Source organism: Sus scrofa, chromosome 4 (genome assembly GCF_000003025.6).
Source record: "Sus scrofa isolate TJ Tabasco breed Duroc chromosome 4, Sscrofa11.1, whole genome shotgun sequence".
Classification (NCBI taxonomy): Eukaryota; Metazoa; Chordata; class Mammalia; order Artiodactyla; family Suidae; genus Sus; species Sus scrofa.
This window is the reverse complement of record NC_010446.5, coordinates 94,525,300-94,544,584: the sequence shown is the minus strand read 5'-3', so window position 1 is coordinate 94,544,584 and position 19,285 is coordinate 94,525,300. Positions and strand designations below refer to the sequence as shown.

The following is a 19,285-nucleotide window of genomic DNA, read 5'->3' as shown; positions in this document are numbered from 1 at the left end:
AGCAGCTATGCCGACTTCTTAGGCATAGCCCTGACCCCTCTCCCTCTTCAGCCTGTTTCCCCAGCCCTGGAGGCCCAAATATCTCAGTCTTAGTGAATCTCAGAAAATCTGGGGCCATAAGAGAGAGGCAAGGCCCTTTGAGTGGATGAGGAAAGTGGGGTTGGGGGACTCATGATACAAAGCCAGGGGTGGGTGGAGAGAAGGTCTATGTGGCTCACCGCTTTCGATGCCAAATTGGACCCGGCGATCCACATCGTCTGCCCAGATGTCCTCTGGAGGTTCACGGTAGAGCACAGGGAAGACTCCTCGGCAGAGGTGGGCCTGGCGGGCAGCCTGGGCAGAGCGGGTGACAGCAATGACTGCTGCCCGAGGTCGGTACCGAGACAGCAGCTGGGCTGAGCTGAAGGAAGAGAGAAGGTCAGCCCAGAATAATAAATGAGGGTTGGGTTCTCGTTCCAGATGCCAGCAATAAGCTGTGTGACCTCTGGGGCTTGATGTTCTCATCTGTAAAATGGGTATAAATACCTGCCTTTCTTAACACAAGGAAGATATGAGATAATTAAAATATATAATGAGATAATGAGAAATCTCTTTGAAAGACAGAAAACCCTTCTGGGAATGTACCTTTATCCAGCTTTAAATAACTTACAAATATTTCTTGTTAATCCTTACAATCCTATGAGCAAATGGAGAAAGTTTATAGAGCCTGAGTGACTTGCCCAAGGTGTTACAGCTAAGTTTCAGAGCAAAGGCTTGAACTCAGATCTTCTGGGACCTTCTGCAACACCTCAGCTCTGTAAGGCTTTGTGGGCTAAATGCAGAGGACCTACCTCTGAGCCTCAGGAGTCCAAAAGGCCTGGAAGCCAACACACCCAGTCATGCTACCTTCCCTTTCCAGCCCCTTCTAGCATCGCCTCTCCTGGCCTCCAGCTCCCAGAGCTACCTCTCCTCTTGCCCCAGAGTGATCTCTGATGATGAGACAAAATCCAAACCTGAGGCCCATCCCAGCCTGCCCCTGACCCAAAGCCCTGTCTTGGTGTTTCCAATGTCCCCCTCACCGGCCAGTTTTGGTCAACACAATGATGGCAGCAGCACAGCACTTGAAGGAAGCCTCCACAGCACCGATAGCGGTGACTTCAGTGGGATCCCGGCTCAGTGGTGCTGCCCGGCGCAGCTCCTCAAAGAGTTGCCGGTGGTACACTGCAGCCTCTGCCTCCCGGGCAATCTGCAGGCAACAGGAGGTCAGGCTGGGCAGAGGTATTGGGACCTGGAAGGGCTTTGCCTTGCATTCTAAGCTCCTACCGCATGCTGCATCTTTACAGCCTCCACAGGAAAGTGACCCTTGGCAGTCTCCCCTGACAGCATGATGCAGTCTGCCCCATCCAGCACGGCGTTGGCCACATCACTCGTCTCTGCCCGGGTTGGTCGGGGCTTGGTGATCATGCTCTCCAGCATCTGGGGGACATCTGGACATCAGAGCTGTAGGAGTCATAGTCTGATTGGGGGCCCACTCTGAACGACTACTTTTTTTTAATGGCCTCACGCACAGCATATGGAAGCTCCCAGGGCAGGGACTGAATCCAAGCTGCAGCGGAGACCTATACCACAGCTGCAGTAATGCTAGATCCTTTAACCCACTGTGCTAGGCCAGGAATCAAACTGGAACTGCCACAGAGACAAGCCACATCACCGACCCACTGTGCCACAGCGGAAACTCCCCTGAACTTCTTGACATCCTCACTCTCTGAGGGCCCCGAAAGCCAGCATCATAGTCACAAACTGTGTGATCCTGGCTGTTCTGTTTCCTCATCTGAAAATGAGAAGTTGCAGTATCTTTTCCTAGCTTTGTTGTTTGAGGGTCAAACGCGGGACAGCAAAAGGTGTCCCCTGACCCACAGGGCTGCCCCCAGGGCTCACTCCAGACCTGTGTAGCACAGACGACTGGCTTGCCCGCCAAGTTGCAACGGCCGATCATCATCTTCTGAGCCAGGAAAACCTTCTCGGCTGGGATTTCAATGCCCAGGTCACCTCGTGCCACCATGATGCCGTCGCTCACCTCCAGGATTTCATCAAACCTGGGCAGTTGGGGGAGTCAGGGCTGGGGAAGAGCTAGGAGATGCCAGGGAGAGGCAGGCAGGAGAAGAGGAGGGGCGATGGGATGGTTAGGGCCTGATGGGGAGAAGAGCAAGCCTCACTTCTTCACGCCTTCATGGTTCTCGATTTTGCTAATGATCTTGATGCCCTGTCCTTCTGGCCCCAGAGCAGCCCTGACGGCAGCCACGTCGCTGGCTTTCCGCACAAAGGAGGCAAAGATGATGTCCACGCCATGCTCCACCCCAAATTGCAGGTCCTGGATATCTTGCTCAGACAGCCCAGGCAGGTCCACCTGGGTGCCCGGCAAATTCACGCCCTTCCTGCTGCCCAGGACACCGCCGCTCTCCACTTGGGTCTCCAGGCCCTCTGGACCTGTGGGTATGCAAAGAGCCAGCCTAGGTCATGGGTGAGGCCGGGGGCTATAGCCACCGCAGCAGGAACACAGGGTTTGAACCCCCAAGAGAGCGGAATGCACTGAATAGACACAGATCTGGGGAAGAAACGACTAACCCACCAGTCCCGCCCCAACCCAGGGTGAGCCCAGGAATTTGGATGCCAGGGACTCCTGGGAAGAGTGGCCAAGGGAAGAGGTGGTGGGTCTGAAGGGCGAATGCGGGGGCCGAAAGGAAAAGGGTGTGCCTCTTGGCCAGGACGGGAGGCGGATCCGCACCGATTTTCGTGACCACTAGGGAGATCAGTCCATCGTCAATGTAGATGCGGCCCCCCACCGGCACGACTCGGATGATATTGGGGTAGTCCACCCACACGGTGGTCGCGTTCCCCAGCTTCTGGAACGCCGGGTCCACCGTCACCAGCACGCGGGAGCCCTTCACTAGCTCCACTTCCGACGTCGGGCCCTAGGGGCGGGGCCACAGAAGGACTGAGCTCTGCCTTTCCCGGTCGGGACTGGCCCCTCCCCATGCTCCGCCCCATGGGCAATTGCCTCCGCGTCGCACCGCCTTCCTCTCAGTACCCTGAACAGGCGGGTCCCAGGTCGCCTCTCACCCCCTGCGGGATCCCAGTGCGTATCTCCGGTCCCTTGGTGTCCAGAGCGATGGCCACGGGTCGGTAGATGAGCGGGGAACCTGCAAAGCTCTCCACCGCCTCCCGGATGTTGGCGATGGACTCAGCGTGGTACTAGCGACCCGAACAGAGCAGGATTTCAGGGGAAGGTGGGTGGGATCTCCAGGCATCCTTTAGACCCGCCCACCTCCCCGCGGCCCCGCCCTGAACCTCGTGGGAGCCGTGGGAGAAGTTGAGTCGTGCGATGTTCATCCCGGCCTTGATCATCTCCTTGAGGCGCTCCACGGAGCGAGATGCCGGCCCTGGAACCAGAGACCCTACTCAGACAACTTTCTCCCCATCATCACCACCTTCAGAGATGCCCGAGACCGCAGAAGTCCAGTTACCTGACCTTTGTTCCCTGAGGTAATTTTGTTGGCAGTGATGTTAAGTGTTGCAGTGGCGGGGGTGGGGGCCCCCCTCAGCGTATGAGAAGAGGATGGCAGGGGGTGGGTGCCAGGTGAGGGCACTTGGGGGTACTAGGCTTTAGAAGCTGAGAGGCCTCATACTGGACTCCAACTCTCATACGGAGAGTTGCGTTCTATCCACCCCTGCTCTGACGATAAGACAGCTGCGGAACTGAGAGCCGGTTGACCAACCTCTCCCGCCCCTACCTAAAGCCCGTTCTTCCTCTTGTGCCCTGGATCGCCTTCTCACTCGTTCAGAAACAGAGTCAGCCACTCCCCAGTCCTCTGTGTCATCAGTATTTTCCTTTTTTTATTGGATCATTCCCATCAGCATGGAAACCTACTGTTATTTCTTTCAGCAAAATAAATATTCCCTGGTAGCTCGGTGCCTTGTCACTGCTGTGGGGCCCGTTGGTTCCCTGGCTCAGGAGCTTCTGCGTGCCACAGGCACGCCTAAAAAATAGTAATAATACATTCTCCTCATTCCAGTTCCCCTCCCAGCTGCAGTCTTTATTCCTTTGCACTCCTTTGCAGGAAAACTCATTGCAAGAGTTATCTGTCCTTGCTGTCTCCCCTTCCCCTCCCCCATTCTCCCTTGCACCTGCTCTCTGTTACATCTGTTCTTTTCAAGGTCACCAGGAACCTCTGTGTTGGTGGGGGTTTTGTTTTGTTTTGCTTGTTTTGTCTTTTTAGGGGCTGAACCTGCGGCATATGGAAGTTCTCAGGCTAGGGGTCGAATTGGAGCTGCAGCTGCTGGCCTACACCACAGCCACAGCAACACCAGATCCAAGCGGCATCTTCAACCTACACCACAGCCCGTGGCAATGCCAGATCCTTTAACCCAGTGAGTGAGGCCAGGGATCGAACCTGCATCCTCATGGATACTAGTTGGGTTCATTACCGCTGAGCCACAAGGGAAACTCCTCTAAGTTGTTGTTAAATCTTTTCTTTGTTCTTTTTTGGCTACACCTGCAGCATATGGAAATTCCTGGGCCCAGGGATTGACTCTAAGTCACAGCTGTGACCTACCCTGCAGCTGGGGCAATGCCAGAATGGGAACTTTCATTGTTAAATTTAAAGGTCAGTTCTCATCTTAGCTGGCCCACCAGCAGCATTTGACACACTTTTTTTTTGTGGGGGGGGCATGCCAGTGGCATGTACGTGGAAGTCCCTGGGTCAGGGATTCCACCCGCGCCATAGCAGCAACCAGAGTCACAGCAGTGACAATGCAGGGTCCTCAACCCCCTGTGCTGTAAGGGGACTCCGGACACATGTTCTTAATGACCCTCTTTGCTTGGCCTCCAGGACACTGCCCTCTCTTGGTTTATCCCCACCTCACTGGCTGCTCCTTCTGAATCTCTCTTGCTCCTCACTCCCCTTATCATTAGATGCCCCATTCTCTTCTGTCATTTTACTGTCACTCCCTTGGTGGTCTCAACTAGTCTCATGGCTTTAAATACCATCGATAGGACAGCTCCCAAAGTTGTATCTCCAATGCAGACCACTTTCCCAAACCCAGAGTTGTATATCTGATTGCCTACTCTGTACCATACTTGCATGTCTAATGCAAGTCTCAAACTCAGCATGCCCCAAAACTGACCTGATCTCTGCCCCACCGCAGTCTTTTCTGCTCAGTCGATAATGGATTCTTCTCGTTCCTCACGCCAAAAACCTGGGAGAAATCTTTGACTCCTTTTTCACCCTCACTCCTACCCCATATCCCATCCATCATTTCCTCTCAGCTCTGCCTTCAAAATACATTCAGAGGAGTTCCCGTCGTGGAGCAGTGGTTCACGAATCCGACTAGGAACCATGAGATTGTGGGTTAAGGATCCCTGGCTTGCTCGGTGGGTTAAGGATCCGGCGTTGCCGTGAGCTGTTGTGTAGGTTGCAGATGCGGCTCGAATCCCGTGTTGCTGTGGCTGTGGTGTAGGCCGGCAGCTACAGCTCGGATTGGGCCCCTAGCCTGGGAACCTCCATATGCTGTGGGAGCGGCCCTAGAAAAGGCAAAAAGACAAAACAAAACAAAACAAAAACAAAAAAAACACACAAAATGCCTTCAGAATCTGGTCACTTCTTCGGGAGGGGGGAGGGATAAATTAGGGGGTTAGGACTGGCATGTACACACTATTATATGTAAAATAGATGGGTCACAAAGACCACAATATAGCACAGGGAAATTTACTCAACATTGTGTAATAACCTATATGGGAAAAGTATCTGAAAAGGAATAGGTATATGTATATGTACACATGATTTTCTTTGGCGTAGACCTGAAATTAACACAACTTTGTATGTCAACTCTACTCCAATAAAATTGAAAAGAAAAAAAAGAAAAAAAAGAATCTGATCACTTCTCACCAGCTTCACTGCCACCACCTGGTCTAAACCAGAAATACTGCAGGAGTGACTTCTGCCCTCATCCCCACCCCCGCCTCCAGTATATTTTCATTACCACAGCTGGGTGGGTTTGTTAAAACCTAAGTAAGAGTGTGTCATTCCCCCGACTCCAAACTCTGCAGTGGTTTCTCATTATACTTGGAGGAAAATTCAACTCAAATTCTAAAAATGACCTACTAAACCCTATAGGATCTTCCCCTCCTCCCAGCATCTTCCTTTCTGCTGCTCTTCGCCTTGATGGTTTCCAGCCTCCTTGACTTAGGGCTTTGGCATTGACTGTTCCTGTTGCCTAGAACTCTCTCCAGACATCTGCATGGCTTGTTTTCTCATCTCCTTCAAGTCCTTGCCCAGGTCTAATTTTCTCAGCAAGAGCTACCCTGCCTCCCTATTAGCACTGCCACCTCCTGCCCTTGCATCTTGACACCCCTTACCATGTTTGATTTTTCTTTTTCTCATCCATAGTACCTATCACTTTCTAAAATAATAAATACATTTCTTATTTTAAAATAATGTATTATGTTTCTTAAGTCTTGGCCCACCCAGCTAGATTGTCAGCTCCCCAAAGATAAGGGGTCTTCATTTCACTGAACAACTCCCAGGGGCCAGATGCTTGTCTGCCTAGAGCTCAACAAATATTTGTTGAATGAATGACTCGCTCAGACAGGGAGAAGTCTGAAGGAGACAAAAGATGAGGAAGCATCTTGAGAAATACCCAAGAGGTCCCGTGATGCTTCAGCGGGAATAGGGGGTGCTTACCGATGGTGGCAATGATGCTGGTACTACGAGCAGCCACAGGCTCAGAATCGATGTCCAGCAGGCAGAGGTGTTCCAGGAAGCTGTCTGCCATAGCAGCCGGTAGCTGTTGCCGCTGGAAGAAAGCAGTGCCCAGCTCCTGGGTCAGTTGGGCTAAGCTGGCTCGCCGTAGGTACCCCGCTGGCCCTGCGGTAGAAGAGGGCTGCATGGGCACCTGCCTCTCCTCCTCATCTTTTCATCTCAGCACAGCCTCAGCGCTCCAGTTTTGGTTGTCTTTTTATGAGCTGGGCATTACACGTACGTTATCTTATTTAGTCACAAGGATGCTGGGAAGCAGGTACTGTTAAATGCTCTATAATTATCTGCATTTTAACAGGTAAGGAAACAGAGGCTGAGAAAGGTTAAATAAAGTGCCCAAGGTCATACCACTCCTACGTAAGAGATAGGATTTACGTCAAGGTCTAACTCTAGGCTCAAGTTCTTGACCACCCAGCTGTCTGATCCTTGTCAACCCTGGACTTCTTACCCTTTAGCTGCTGACTTCCTGCAGCCTTAGCCTCCATTGATATCTAGCTCACAGTGACCCTTCCTTTCCAGGCCCAGAATCACCCACTTCTCCCTCCTAAAGTCCCTGTTTTCTTCCTTCCAACCTCTGGCAATTGGCTGGCCTCCCCACCCCCTTGTCTGAGTTTCCTCAGCCTGCTCCAAGCTACTTCAGGTCCTGGAGCCCCTGTAGTTTGACACAGCCCAGCCCAGGGGAAGAGGAGCCCCACTGCCAGCCGCACCCTCCATGCCACTGCACGCCTGTCTATCTCTGGGGGGTCTGCTCCAGGATATCTGAAGCATGAGGGAATGAGGCCCAGCTGGGCCGGGGATCAGTACTGCATACTGGTTAAAGTGTCACCAGCATCTCCCCTGTCACTGGAGGACCTCTGCCCCAGGGGCCAGAGTCCAGGAACCACGGGAGTACCCAGTGGCTCCCGTGCTGCAAGCTTCCCTCTGCCCTGCCTTTTGGGGCTGAGAGAAGAGGCCCAGAGCAGGATCCATTACTAAACACAGGGGCGACTCCAAAGGCTGCAAATCCTCCCCAAATGCCTCCTGGCCAGCAGCAGATATGGATTATATGTACCCCCTGCCCCACTCCTGATTTTCTTTTTTTTTTTTTTTTTTTTTGTCTTTTGTCTTTTTTGTTGTTGTTGTTTTGTTGTTGTTGTTGCTATTTCTTGGGCCGCTCCCGCGGCATATGGAGGTTCCCAGGCTAGGGGTTGAATCGGAGCTGCAGCCACCGACCTACGCCAGAGCCTCAGCAACCCGGGATCCGAGCCGCATCTGCAACCTACACCACAGCTCACGGCAACGCCGCCGGATCGTTAACCCACTGAGCAAGGGCAGGGACCAAACCCTCAACCTCATGGTTCCTAGTCGGATTCGTTAACCACTGCGCCACGACGGGAACTCCGCACTCCTGATTTTCACCCTCATTTTCCCCTTCTCTCTCTCTCTCTCTCTTTTTTTTTTTTTTTTTTTGCTTTTTAGGGGTACACCAGTGACATATGGAAATTCCTAGGTAGGGGTTGAATCGAAACTACAGCTGCCAGTCTATGCCACAGCCACAGAAATGCCAGATCCAAGCCTCATTTGCCACCTACCCCACAGCTCATGGCAACACTGGATCCTTAACCCACTGAGTGAGGCCAGGGATCAACCTGAATCCTCATGGATACTAGTCGGATTCATTTCCACTGAACCACAACAGGAACCCCTCCCCCTTCTCTTCAATGGCATCTGTTGCCCCTTCTTACCTCCTGGAGCCCCAAACAGGATGGACTTGGCTAAATCCCTTTGGGACTTAGAGATGCATGACAAAAGCCCCAGGGGTTGCATGCTCTCCTGCACTGACATGCCTCCAATATGCGGAACTGGGGCTGCCCAGACTGTGGAGAGAGAAGGGGAGAGGATAACAAGACTGCTGGTCTTATCAAAGGGAGCCAGAGAAAAGAAAAGGGGCACACCCTGCAGGCTGCCCATGTCGCCACACAGAGTCCCTCCCCCAGACCTGCTCAGCCCTCTGGCGTTCTCCATCTCTCATCCATTTTTCCTGATAAATTTTCAATCCATTCACACTGTCTGGTCATCAGCCCAAATAGAGATTTTTTTCCCCTCATACCAGTGATATGGTTACTTTTTTCTTTGCACTGCATTTTTAAAAAAAATTTTATTGACTTTTTTTAAGGGCCACACCTGTGGCATATGGAAGTTCCCAGGCTAGGGGTCGAATTGGAGCCACAGCTGGGGCCTACACCACAGTCACATCAATGCCAGATCCAAGCCCCATCTGCAACCTACACCATAGGTTGTGGCAACACCAGATCCTTTAATCCACTGAGCAAGGCCAGGGATCGAACAAGCATCCTCATGGATACTGGTTCAGCTCTTAACCCACTGAGCCACAATGGGAACTCCTCTTTGCACTTTATTGACGTTAGCCCTGGGTGAATCTAGGAAGCAGGGGATCTAGGGTAGGGCCTGGATCCTGAAGAAGGGGAATGGGGAGCACTTTGTGGGGGGAATCCTCTGGAAGGGCTCTGATAGCATCATTGTCATTATCACATTGGCTACCATTTGCTCATTGACCATGGCCAGTATTTATTCATTTATTTATTTGGTCTTTTTAGGGCCGCACCCGCAGCATATGGAGGCTCCCAGGCTAGGGGTCTGATCAGAGCTGCAGCTGCCAGCCTTCACCACAGCCACAGCAACACCAGATCCCAGCTGCGTCTGCAGCCTACACCACAGCTCACGGCAATGAAGGTTCTTAACCCACTGAAGCGAAGCCAGGGTTCTAACCCAAAACCTCGTGGTTCCTAGTCAGATTCGTTTCTGCTGCACCACCATGGGAACTCCAACCATGGCCAATATTTATTGAGCACCTACTCTGTGCCAAGTCCTGAGGATACAATGGTGATCGAAAGAGGCAGAGCCTATGCCCTGCTAGGGAATTTATAGTATGATGGGGAGACAGACAAGTGTCAAGCACATGAATATTTAACTACATACTTTGTAAGTGCTATGAAGGAATTGGTCAGGGTGCTGAAGCAGAGAAGCCAGTGAGGGCAAGAGAGGGGGAATCGGGCGTTCCCGTGGTGGCGCAGCAGTAACAAACCCAACTAGTATCCATGAGGATGCAGGTTCGATCCCTGGCCTCACTCAGTGGGCTAAGGATCCAGCGTTGCCACAAGCTATGGTGTTGGTCACAGATGCGGCTCAGATCTGGCGTGGCTGTGGCTGTGGCTGTGGCTATAGCCGGCAGCTGCAGTTCCAATTCAACCCTTAGTCTGGGAACTTCCATATGCGGCAGATGCGGCCCTAAAAAGACAAAAAAAAAAAAAAAAAAGAGAGAGAGAGAGAAAGAGAGAGGGTGGGAGGGGGAATGTATTTCAGGTGAGGTGGTTGGAGAAGACCTCTTTTTTTTTATTACTCAATGAATTTATTACATTTATAGTTGTACAATGATCATGACAGAGAAGGCCTCTTTGAAATGATCATATTTAAGCTGACACTTGAAGGAGGAGAAAGAACCAGTGGGGACAATTTGGAGCCAGGAGTTTTCTGTGGGATTGGAAATAATATACACCAAGCCTCCAAGGGAGGAAAAAGCCTGGTGTGAAGAAGAAGGAAAGCTGCCATGAGGCCCTGAGCCTGGAGCAGAGGGGCGTGGTCCCTGGTGAAACTGGAGTCTGAAGCAGGGCCTCAGAGGGCAGTGGGCTCACCCAGGGGAGTGACACCCAACTGATGCTTTAGAGCCCTCTGGCTGGGTGGGGGAGACTAGATAGTACAGCCCAGGGAGACCAGTGAGGGGGTTTAGGAGTAATCTAGGTGGGAGGTGGTAAACTAGCCTAGCAGCAGTGGCCATAGAGAGAGGGAGACAGATTTGAGATGTATTTTGGAGAAGGGCAGACAGGATGGAATGACAGAGACGTGTGGGGAGAGCAAGAGGGTTTTCACTCCATAAAGGATGGTGCTAGGGGAGCAGCTTGGTAGATGCTTGTGCCCCTAAGACTACGGAAGAAATAGGTTTGCAGGGTAAAACATTTAAGATTTCCGTTTTAGACTGGCTGAGTCTGAGATGCCAATTAGTCATTAAGATCAACAGGCAGCGGGTTGAGAACGAGACACAGTGTCCGTGAGGATGTGGGTTCGACCTCTGACGTCACTCAGTGGGTTGAGGATATGGCATCACCACAAGCTTCTGCATAGGTCACAGATGCAGCTTGGATCTGGTGTTGCTGTGGCTGGGGTGTAGGCTGGCAGCTGCAGCTCCAATTGGAGCCCTAGCCTGGGAACTTTCATATGCCAAGGGTGTGGCTCAAAAAAAAAAAGAAAATCAGCAGGCAGAGAATTGGATCTATTCATTGAGCATTCAGCATGTGCTGGAAGGGCCTCCGAGGCCTCATACACATCCTTGCCTTTTGTCATCATGACAATCTAGAAGGAAGTTTGAACTAATAGCTGGCTTTACAGATGAGGGGACTGAAGCTAACGGAGTGGGTTGGGTATCTTCTGTGGCCATTCCACATCCTTCCTCTGCCCTTTCCACTCTGGTTTGTGGCCGGGAGGCTGAAAGCCTTGCCCCAGGGCTTTTGTAGGGCTTGGCTGTGGAGAGAAGCACTAATAGCAGATAGATGGAAGAGAGTAAGGCTGGGCGTGTACCTGCCCCTTCCTGCTGTGAGATTGCTTTTGATCACAGCGCCTGCCAGGGGGCCCTCTCTCTCCAGATTCTAGGAACCATGGTCCCCCACATCTCGGGGCCCCTAAGGGTGGTAACTTAGCCACCGCTACTCGATCTGGAGTAGTGCAGTATTTCCTGTCGTTTACCAACACTCTGCCCATACCTTTGCCTATAATCCTTTTGTCTTGTTAAACTGAAATATAGTTGGTTTACAATGTTGTATTAATTTCTGCTGTACAGCAAAGTCATTCAGTTATACATATATATACATTATTTTAAAAAATTCTTTTCCAGGAGTTCCCTGGTGGCTCAGTATGTTAAGGACCTTGTGTTGTCAGTGCTGTGACTTGGGCTCACTGTTGTGATATGGGTTCAGGACCTGGCCCAGGAACTTCTACATGCTACAGGCTTGGCCAAAAAATATATATATTCTTCTTTTTTTTTTTTTTTCCTTTTTAGGGCTGCATCTGCAGCATATGTAAGTTCCCAGGCTAGGGGTCACATTGGAGTTGTAGCTGCTGGCCTATGCCTACAGCAAAGTGGGATCCGATCTTCATCTGTGACCTACACCACAGCTCAGGGCAACACTAGATCCTTTAACCCACTGAGTGAGGCCAGGGATTGAACCCGCATCCTCATGGATACTAGTTGGGTTCGTTTCTGCTGATTCACAACAGGAATTCCGCAAAGTATCTATATTCTTTCCTGTTATGGTTTATCATAGTATTTTCTTTTTGTTTTTGTTTTTTTAGGTCCGCACCTGCGGCATATGGAAGTTCCCAGGCTAGGGTTCAAATTGGAACTTCAGCTGGATCCTTAACCTACTGAGCAAGGCCAGGGATTGAACCTGTGTCCTCAACGGATGGTAGTTGGGTTGGTTACTGCTGAGCCACAACGGGAACTCCTATCATAGGATATTGAATATAGTTCCCTATGTTACATATTAGGACTTTGTTTATCCAGCCTATATATAGTGGTTTACATTTGCTAACTCCAACCTTCCACTCCATCCTCCCCTAACTCCCCCCCCCCGCCCCCACCGCCCCTTGGCAACTACAAGTTTGTTCTCTATGTCTGTGAATCTGTTTTGTAGATAGGTTCATTTGTGTCATATTTTGTTTTTATTTATTTATTTATTTATTTGCCACACCAAGGCATGTGGAAGTTCCTGGGCCAGAGATCGAACAGGCACCACAACAGTAGCCCAGGATGCCACAGTGACAACCCTAGATCCTTAACCTGTTGAGCCGCATGGGAAGTCTGAAGTGGGAGCATAGCTTTTTTTTTTTTAATTTTTTTTAATTTTCCCACTGTACAGCAAGGGGATCAAGTTATCCTTACATGTATACATTACAGTTACATTTTTTTTTTCCCCAAGAGCATATCTTTTTGAATTATAGTTTTGTCTGAATACATGCCCAGGATGAGATTGCTAGATCATATGATAATTCTCTTATTCATTTATTTTTATTTTTATTTTTTGCTTTTTAGGGCCACACCCATGGCGTATGGAGGTTCCCAGGCTAGGGGTCAAATTGGAGCTACAGCTGCCGGTGTATACCACAGCCACAGCAACGCAGGATCCACGTCACAAGGTCCATGCTGCTGCAGTGACAACACCAGATCCTTAACCCCCAGAGCCAAAAGGGAACTCCTGATTATTCTATGTTTAGTTTTCTGAGGAACCGCCATACTGTTTTCCATAGTCCTGCACCAGCGTACCTTTCCACTAACAGTCTAGGATGGTTCCCTTTTCCCCCCACCCTCTCTAGCATTTGTTATTTGTAGACTTTTTATTATTATTATTATTATTATTTGTCTTTTTGCCTTTTCTAGGGCCGCTCCCGCGGCATATGGAGATTCCCAGGCTAGAGGTCTAATTGGAGTTGTGGCTGCCAGCTTACGCCACAGCCACACCAACGCTGGATCCGAGCTACGTCTGCAACCTACACCACAGCTCACGGCAACGCCGGATCCTTAACCCACTGAGCAAGGCCAGGGATTGAACCCGAAACCTCATGGTTCCTAGTCGGATTCGCCAACCACTGAGCCACGATGGGAACTCCTGTTATTTGCAGACTTTTTAATGATGACCATTCTGACCTGTGTGAGATAGTACCTCATTGTAGTTTTAATTTGCATTTCTCTACTAATTAGTGATGTTGAGCATCTTTTCATGTGCCTGTATTTTTCTCTCTCTCTCTCTCTCTTTTTTTTTTTTTTTTTGTCTTTTTGCCATTTCTTGGGCTGCTCCCGCAGCATATGGAAGTTCCCAGGCTAGGGGTCCAATCAGAGCTGTAGCTGCCAGCCTACGCCAGAGCCACAGCAACGCAGGATCCAAGCCACATCTGCAACCTACACCACAGCTCAGGGCAACACCGGGTCCTTAACCCACTGAGCAAGGCCAGGGATTGAACCCGAAACCTCATGGTTCCTAGTCGGATTCGCCAACCACTGAGCCACGACGGGAACTCCATGTGCCTGTATTTTTTCTTTGGAGCATGTCTAGGTCTTCGCCCATTTTTCAGTTGGGTTGTTTGAGTTTTTTGTTGTTGTTGAGTTGTATGAGCTCTTTGTATATTTTGGAAGTTAAGCCCTTGTCGGTCACATCCTTTGCAAATATTTTCTCCTATTCTATAGGTTATCTTTTCATTTTGGTTATGGTTTCCTTTGGTATGCAAAATTTGTAGGTTTGATTAGGTTGCCTTTGTTTCTCTTTGTTTTTATTTCTATTGCCTTAGGAAACTGACCTAAAAAAAAAAAAATTGGTATGACTTATGTCAGAGAATATTTTGCCCTATGACCTCTTCTAGGAGTTTTATGGTGTTATCCCTCCTGTTTAACCTTTTTTTTAAAGTCTTTTTTTTTATGGTGTCATGCCTCATGTTTGTCTTTAAGCCATTTTGAGTTTATTTTTGTACATGGTGTGAGGGTGTGTTGTAACTTCATTGATTTGCATGCAGCTGTCCAGTTTTCCCAATACCGCTTGCTGAAGAGACTGTCTTTTTCCCATTGTATCTTCTTGCCTCCTTTGTCAAAGATTAAGTGACCATAGGTGTGTTGGTTTATTTGTGGGTTCTCTATTTGGTTCTGTTGATCCATAAGTCTGTTTTTGGATCCACCATGCTATTTTAACTACTGTAGCTTTATAGCATTATCTGAGGTCTGGGAGAGTAGAGTTTTGCCTCCTGCTTTTTTTTTTTCCCTCAGGATTGCTCTGGCAACTCTAAGTCTTTACGGTGCCAAATAAATTTTAGGATTATTTGTTCTAGTTCTGTGAAAAACATCCTGGTAATTTGATAGGGACCACATTAAGTCTGCAGATTTCTTTGTGTAGTATGGCCATTTTACTTTTTTGTCTTTTTGTATTTTTAGGGCTGCACCCACAGCACATGGAGGTTCCCAGGCTAGGGGTCTAATCAGAGCTTTAGCTGCCGGGCTACACCACAGTCACAGCAAATTGGGATCCAAGCTGCATCTGCGACCTACACCACAGCTCACGGCAATGCTGGATCCTTAACCCACTGAGCAAGGCCAGGGATTGAACCCACAACCTCATGGTTCCTAGTTGGATTCATTTCCGCTGCACCACAACAGGAACTCTGAGTATGGCCATTTTAACAATATTAATTCTTCCAGTCCAAGAGCATGGGATATCTTTCCATTTCTTTTAATCATCTTCAGTTTCCTTTATCAATGTTATCAATCAGATAATAAGTCTTTCACCTCTTTGGTCAGATTTATCCCTAATTTATTTGGGGTGTGTGATTTTGGTGTTTTGGGGGAGTTTTTTTGCTTTTTTTTTTTTTTTTTTTTTGCTGCACTCATGGCATGTGGTAGCTCCTGGGCCAGGTATTGAACTTGCTCCACAGCTGCAACCTGTGCCACAGCTGTGGCAATGCTAGATCTTTAACTGACTGTGCCACACGGGAACATCCCAGGGTGTGATTTTGAAAGGTATTGTCTTTTTACATTTTCTTTCTGACATTTCATTGTTTGTGTAAAGAAATGCAACTGATTTCAGTATGTTAATTTTGCATATAATCCTCTTATGAAACACTCCTCAAATCATCTAATTTTTTTTTTCTTTTTGTCTTTTTAGGGCCACAGGCGTGGCATATGGAGGTTCCCAGGCTAGGGGTTGAATTGGAGCTGTAGCTGCTGGCCTATACTACAGCCACAGCAATGCTATATCTGAGGTGTGTCTGCAATTACACCACAGTTCACAGCAATGCTGGATCCTTAACCCGCTAAGTAAGGCCAGGGTTCAAACCTGCGTCCTCGTGGATACTAGTCAGAGTTGTTTCCGCTAAGCCATGATGGGAACTCCGCAAATTATCTAATTTGAGAAGCACTAGACTTCAGTTTCCTGATGGAACCCTGCCTTAGACATTTATCTGGAGCTAAACATCTTGGCAGTGGTGGAGCCAGGCTTTAGGCATAGACAGTGTGGTTCTAGAACCTGAGATGTAATCATTGAGCTCCATTTCTTCTCTCTCAGGACTGTTTCAGTGGAAGAGAAGGGGAGAAACCTACGACCCCAGCTGGAAAAGAAATAAGTTAGACATAGGAAGGACTTCCAAGGGGGAATGAGCTTGGGGTCCTAGGATCTATGCATAGAAGACAGAACATAAAGATGGACACAAGTTGTTACCAGAGGGAACATAATAGACTTCAGAGGCTGGGGACTCAGGCCTTGTGCTTGCAGGTTGGAGTTGGACATGAGATATTTAAAGTTTGGTCTGACAATTTCAAATTGACTCCAGGACCAGTTGGGGGGTAAAGAATCCCAGAGATCCAAGTCCCAAGTGGCCAATAGGAAGAGCTGCCCCAAAGTAGCTTCAGTCCTATCCAGCCAAGAGACAGAGCTTTGACCTGAAATCAGATCAAAGAGGAATAGCACTCTGGCTGACCCTAGGTCCACCGGTGACCACGTGAGAGAGGGCCTGCACTTTGTCACAGGGTCGGGCAGCCCTGAGAAGGAGGCCTATGGGTGAGAAATCTGGGAGAAGGACTACAGGCCCCCAGGATCCAAACAGAATGGGGGTACTGGGCTTTGTCAGATGATACCCCTCTCCGTCCCTGCAAACACACACCCCGACATCTTCAGACACATACAGGCCACTTATGTGACATATCTCACTCACACACACACACACACACACACACACACACACACACACACACACAAGCTTGGATGGAGCCCCTGCCATGCGCCCTGTCCCATGTTGACTCAGGGTTCCTGCCCAGACTTGGGACAGACAGAAATGCTGGCTGTTAGTGTGTCAGGTGGGGTGATAGAGTTGTGTCAGGGACACAGAGGGCACCAGGGGAGACTGAGGGATGCTGGTGACAGAGGTCAGGGTGGCTTCCCAGAGGAGGTGATATCAGAACAGAACAGAGTCAAGGACAGAGATTGACCAGCTCTGGGATACATACACTCAAATGTGCCCATACACAAGTGCCCCCATTCCACCCATGCTCACACAACTCCCCAACTGTAACACACGCAGAGTCTACAATCTCAAAACCAGCACACACTCATACAATAGACACACAGATGCAGACACATTGGAACCTCACACATGCATTTTTTTCTTTTTCTTTTTCTTTTTTTTTAGGGTTGCTCCTGTGGCATATGGAAGTTCCCAGGTTAGGGGTTGAATCAGAGATGTAGCTGCAGGCCTGCACCACAGCCCTAGCAAAGCCAGATCTGAGCCGCGTCTGCAATCTACACCACAGCTCACAGCAACACCTCATCCTTAACCCACTGAGTGGGACCAGGGATCCAACCTACATCCTTATGGATACTAGTCCGGGGAGCCACCACGGGAACTCCTCACACACTTTTTCTTACAGAGACACACACTTATGTACACACGTACACACACGCTTACATGCACTTGTGCTCTCACACATGCACACGAAATCTAGGCTGTGTCCCATGCTAAGGTGGTTTATGTTGCAAACCAGAAAACACTGGCTCTCCTCATCGAGAAGAGGGAGGCCGGCAGGCCTGTGGGGGGCGCCCGCGAGCCACCCACTGGCGCTTAAGGGTGTCGGCGGGGCCGTTGGGCGGAGGAGGTGGGGGGGTGCCCCGCCCACACCGAGAGCCAGGCTGGGGCGGAGACAGTTAAAGGTCACTGCAAACCGAGGTAACAAATCTTCGTGAGGGTGCTGGGCGGTAATGTACGTGGACGTGCAGTGAGCACCGCAGGAAATGAGAGGACGAAATTATTGCTGTAGTTCCGGTGTCAATGCGGGGACTCCTCTCCCACTGCAGTCATCAGAATACCAGGCTGGGGCCCTGCAGCTCTATTTCTAAAAGTGCCACAGAATTTGTCCAAAATGTATTCGCTCCTGGAGCTCCCGTCGTGGCTCAGTGGTTAATGAATCCGACTAGGAACCATGAGGTTGCGGGTTTGATCCCTGGCCTTGCTCAGTGGGTTAAGGACCCGATGTTGCTGTGGTGTAGGTCACAAACGCAGATCGGATCTGGTGTTGCTGTGGCTGTGGTGTAGGCCGGCGGCTACAGCTCCGATTAGACCCCTAGCCTGGGAACCTCCATATGCCATGGGTGCGGCCCTAGAAATGACAAATAACCAAAAAAAAGTATTCATTCCCATCCATGCTATTCTGTATTTTTTTAACCCCCCACTTAAAGCAGATCTGGGACTCCTTGCATATGAAGAGAGGCCTCAATTTCGCTCAGCTTTTATCGTGGACTCCTTGACATTCATCCATGGAACCCCCTCACTTGCATGGAAGGACACTAGCCAGAGAGGAGCTAGAGGCAGAAGCCGGTCTGGGCTCAGGTCTCTTGTTCTTTTCTTTGAAAATTATGGTAAAATAAGGAGTTCCCCCTGTGGGGCAACAGGATCAGCAGCATCTCTGAATCCCAGGCCTGGCACGGGGACCTGGCGCCCTGTGTAGGCTTGGGTTGGAATCTCTTTTCTGGCTGGGGAACTGCCATGGGGCGGCCAAAAAAGAAAATAAAAATTGGGGTAAAATGTGCATAAGATGATGTTTACCATTTTAACCAAGTTTAGGTGTTATAGTTCAGTGGCATTAAGTACATTCACAGTGTTGGCCACCACTACAGTTTATTCCCCAAACGTTTTCATCAATTCAGACAGAAACTCTATACCTATGAAACTGGAACTCCCCACCCCCCACCCTCAGATCCTGTGACTTTTTTTTTCTCTTTTCTTTTCTAGGGCACCTGCGGCACGTGGAGGTTCCCAGGCTAGGGGTCTAATCAGAGCTGTAGCCACCAGCCTACGCCACAGCCACAGCAACACAGGATCCGAGCCGCGGCTGCAACCTACATGGCTCACAGCAATTCTGGATCCTTAACCCACTGAGCGAAGCCAGGGATCGAACCCGCAACCTCATGGTTCTCAGTTGGATTTGTTAACCACTGAACCATAACAGGGACTCCCATCCTGTGACTTTTATTCTACTTTCTGTCTCTCTGAGTTTGACTACTCTAGGTACCTCATGTAAGTGGAATCATACAGGTGTTTTTTTTTTTTGACTGGCTGATTTCACTTAGCATAATGTACTCTGAAGGGAAGCCCCGGTCGCCCAGGAGGAGGTACTGAGAACAACTTCTGCTGACTCCAGGCACGAACAGTTCCTAACGGCGCTGGACACACGATCACTCCCCAGTCAACTGACCACACTCGCTAAACTGTAACTGAGAAAAATAACCTGGACAAAAAACAGACCTTCTAAACTCCCCTATATATTCTGAAAACCCCAAGACTCTGGTGCAACAGTCTGGCCTCAAACCTGACTGCTGCCCCTCCTTGCCGATTAAAAGCAATCTGGTTCTATT

General features: G+C 49.6%; 1 protein-coding gene and 1 long non-coding RNA gene across 5 annotated transcripts in view; one reads left to right on the top strand and one right to left on the bottom strand.

Moving 5' to 3' along the window:
• The window catches only part of PKLR (pyruvate kinase, liver and RBC), a 9,584-nt gene extending 1,977 nt beyond the window's left edge, over positions 1-7,607 (bottom strand). The window contains exons 1-10 of one of the 4 annotated variants that reach the window (XM_021089721.1): positions 7,502-7,607; positions 6,720-6,902; positions 3,328-3,419; positions 3,100-3,231; positions 2,765-2,951; positions 2,196-2,466; positions 1,925-2,075; positions 1,303-1,455; positions 1,059-1,225; positions 219-400 (exon numbers count right to left, since the gene is read on the bottom strand). In XM_021089721.1, the coding sequence (XP_020945380.1) occupies positions 219-400; positions 1,059-1,225; positions 1,303-1,455; positions 1,925-2,075; positions 2,196-2,466; positions 2,765-2,951; positions 3,100-3,231; positions 3,328-3,419; positions 6,720-6,902; positions 7,502-7,562 (1,579 nt within the window). In that variant the 5' untranslated portion in view covers positions 7,563-7,607. Of the gene's footprint in view, positions 1-218; positions 401-1,058; positions 1,226-1,302; positions 1,456-1,924; positions 2,076-2,195; positions 2,467-2,764; positions 2,952-3,099; positions 3,232-3,327; positions 3,420-6,719; positions 6,903-7,242 lie in introns of all 4 variants that reach the window. The other 3 variants (XM_021089722.1, XM_021089723.1, XM_021089724.1) reach the window with 3 other exon arrangements.
• Positions 3,350-19,285, top strand: LOC102165794. Its single transcript, XR_002343425.1, has 2 exons — positions 3,350-3,522; positions 19,001-19,285. It is a non-coding gene; the product is annotated as an uncharacterized LOC102165794 (long non-coding RNA).